The 1,776-nt window shown below is 41.3% G+C and overlaps 1 protein-coding gene across 1 annotated transcript in view; it reads left to right on the top strand.

Moving 5' to 3' along the window:
- Positions 1 to 704: 704 nt before the first annotated feature.
- LOC104625244 (dedicator of cytokinesis protein 2-like) overlaps positions 705 to 1,776 on the top strand; it is a gene marked incomplete at its 3' end in the record, with an annotated part of 28,992 nt that continues 27,920 nt past the window's right edge. The window contains exon 1 of the mRNA XM_010292822.1: positions 705 to 744. Coding sequence (XP_010291124.1) covers positions 705 to 744 — 40 coding nt within the window. The remainder of the gene's footprint in view (positions 745 to 1,776) is intronic.

The following is a 1,776-nucleotide window of genomic DNA, read 5'->3' on the forward strand; positions in this document are numbered from 1 at the left end:
TTAGAGAATAAAGAGATACTCTCCTACTTTTTCCTCAAAAGGTAAAGTGACGAAAAGGAATGGGTGCAGTTTGAAATGTTGTGGCTTTGTCTTCACTTCAGCGCTCTCATAAGAATTTTTTTATGAAAAAATTTTAAAAAAATTTTATGAAAAAAAAATCCCCATTCCAGGACAGGTTAGATGACTGTAGTTTTTAAGATACAGTGTCTTGTAGAGTCAGATCTTTTCAAATCTGGTTTTCATGTCGTTTAAGAAATAAGGCCCACTTGACGTTTCAGAACAGAGCTAACCGATGTCTCAAGATTGTTCCTGCAGCTGGGCTTTGCACACAGCAGCCTTACAGCTCAGAGCTTAAGTTCAGGGGTGGTGCTGGAGAGGATTGGGGTGGGTTTTCTCTTTTTCTGCCTGCTTATGTGTACAGCCAGTATCGTGCAACAGAAACACCCGGTTTGGGATTCCCCTCCCCCATGACATGGGGCACAGTCTCCTGAGTTGAGAAAAGAGGAAGGAAGCTCAGAGCAGCAGCAAATCTCGCAGAACCCTCGCAGCTGCCTCAGCCTGCCTGCTGGTCCTCAGTGACAGCGGCCGGGAAACAGATCTTGCTTCCAGTGCCTTTGTTCGTTACCTGTCTTGAAGTCTGCATCCTACAAATTTTGGTTCCCTTGGTGGCGGGCATCCTTCAGAGTCTCACGGATTCACGTACGATGGCGCGATGGCACAAGACAGACAAGAGGAGTGGCGTGGGTATGTAACTTAGTAAACTGCCATTTGAGTTTTCTCTTCATAACTTCTGAACAGGATGTGGGCAGGTGTTTTCTCTAGGGCGATGAGTTAACACCCTCCACTTTACCATGGTGGCTTAGTTGAAATGATCAATTTTATACAAAGTTTTAATCTTTCAAATGGAATGACAAGAAGTAGGCGAGTGTCAGCCTGGGAGATGTAACCCTTCCACCCCACCACACACCCCCACCCCTCTCAAATCTTGGATTCTCACTGTACTGCAGCTTCTCCCACCTTGACATTTTAGAAACAGACTGAATAAGTAGTATGTCGTACAATAAGTAGCAGCTAGAAGTTACGGGGAACAAATGCAGGGGAAGAGGAATTCTACAGTTGCTTCCGAGAGACTGTCTCGAGGTTGGTGTTACAGAAAAAACTGTACGTGACTTGGTAAGCAAGACTTTCTGGAAGGAAAGTCATCTTCCAGCATCAATTTTTCTTAAAATGAATGATATTAACTTGCATAAAGGACTGAATTGCTGTTTAAAAAAACCCAAAACCTTAAAACTAGAATCAAAGCTGAAGCATTTGAAAGAAATGTCCCGCTGAAGTTAACTGCAGGTTCTCAGTTCAGAAGACAGTCAATCTTGTACTACTTAGGTTTTATTTTACCTGCTAGTTCATAGTTATTAATCTCAAATCCCCAAATTCTTCTAAAAGACACTTTTTAAGAAGGCCAGAATATTTTGTGATATGCATTAAAAACAAAAAAACCCCACCCAACTGGTTTCATGAAATAAAATGAATCATCAAGGAATTAATAAGAAAAGAACATCTTCCTGTTCCAACTCCCATGTGCAGCTGTAGCAGAATTGTGAAATTGAAGTAGCCTGTTCTGGTGGCAGTTTATATTACAAAATAAAGGGTGTAAATATTTTTTGTTTCAGTTTTACAAATAGTAGAAAGTACTTAATTTTTGCACGTGTTTTTCCAAAAGCTATCGATTGGGGACCACATGATGGATTTGGTGGATGTGGTCTCTTTTTCTCTACC

Source organism: Phaethon lepturus, unplaced genomic scaffold (genome assembly GCF_000687285.1).
Source record: "Phaethon lepturus isolate BGI_N335 unplaced genomic scaffold, ASM68728v1 scaffold22510, whole genome shotgun sequence".
NCBI lineage: Eukaryota > Metazoa > Chordata > Aves > Phaethontiformes > Phaethontidae > Phaethon > Phaethon lepturus.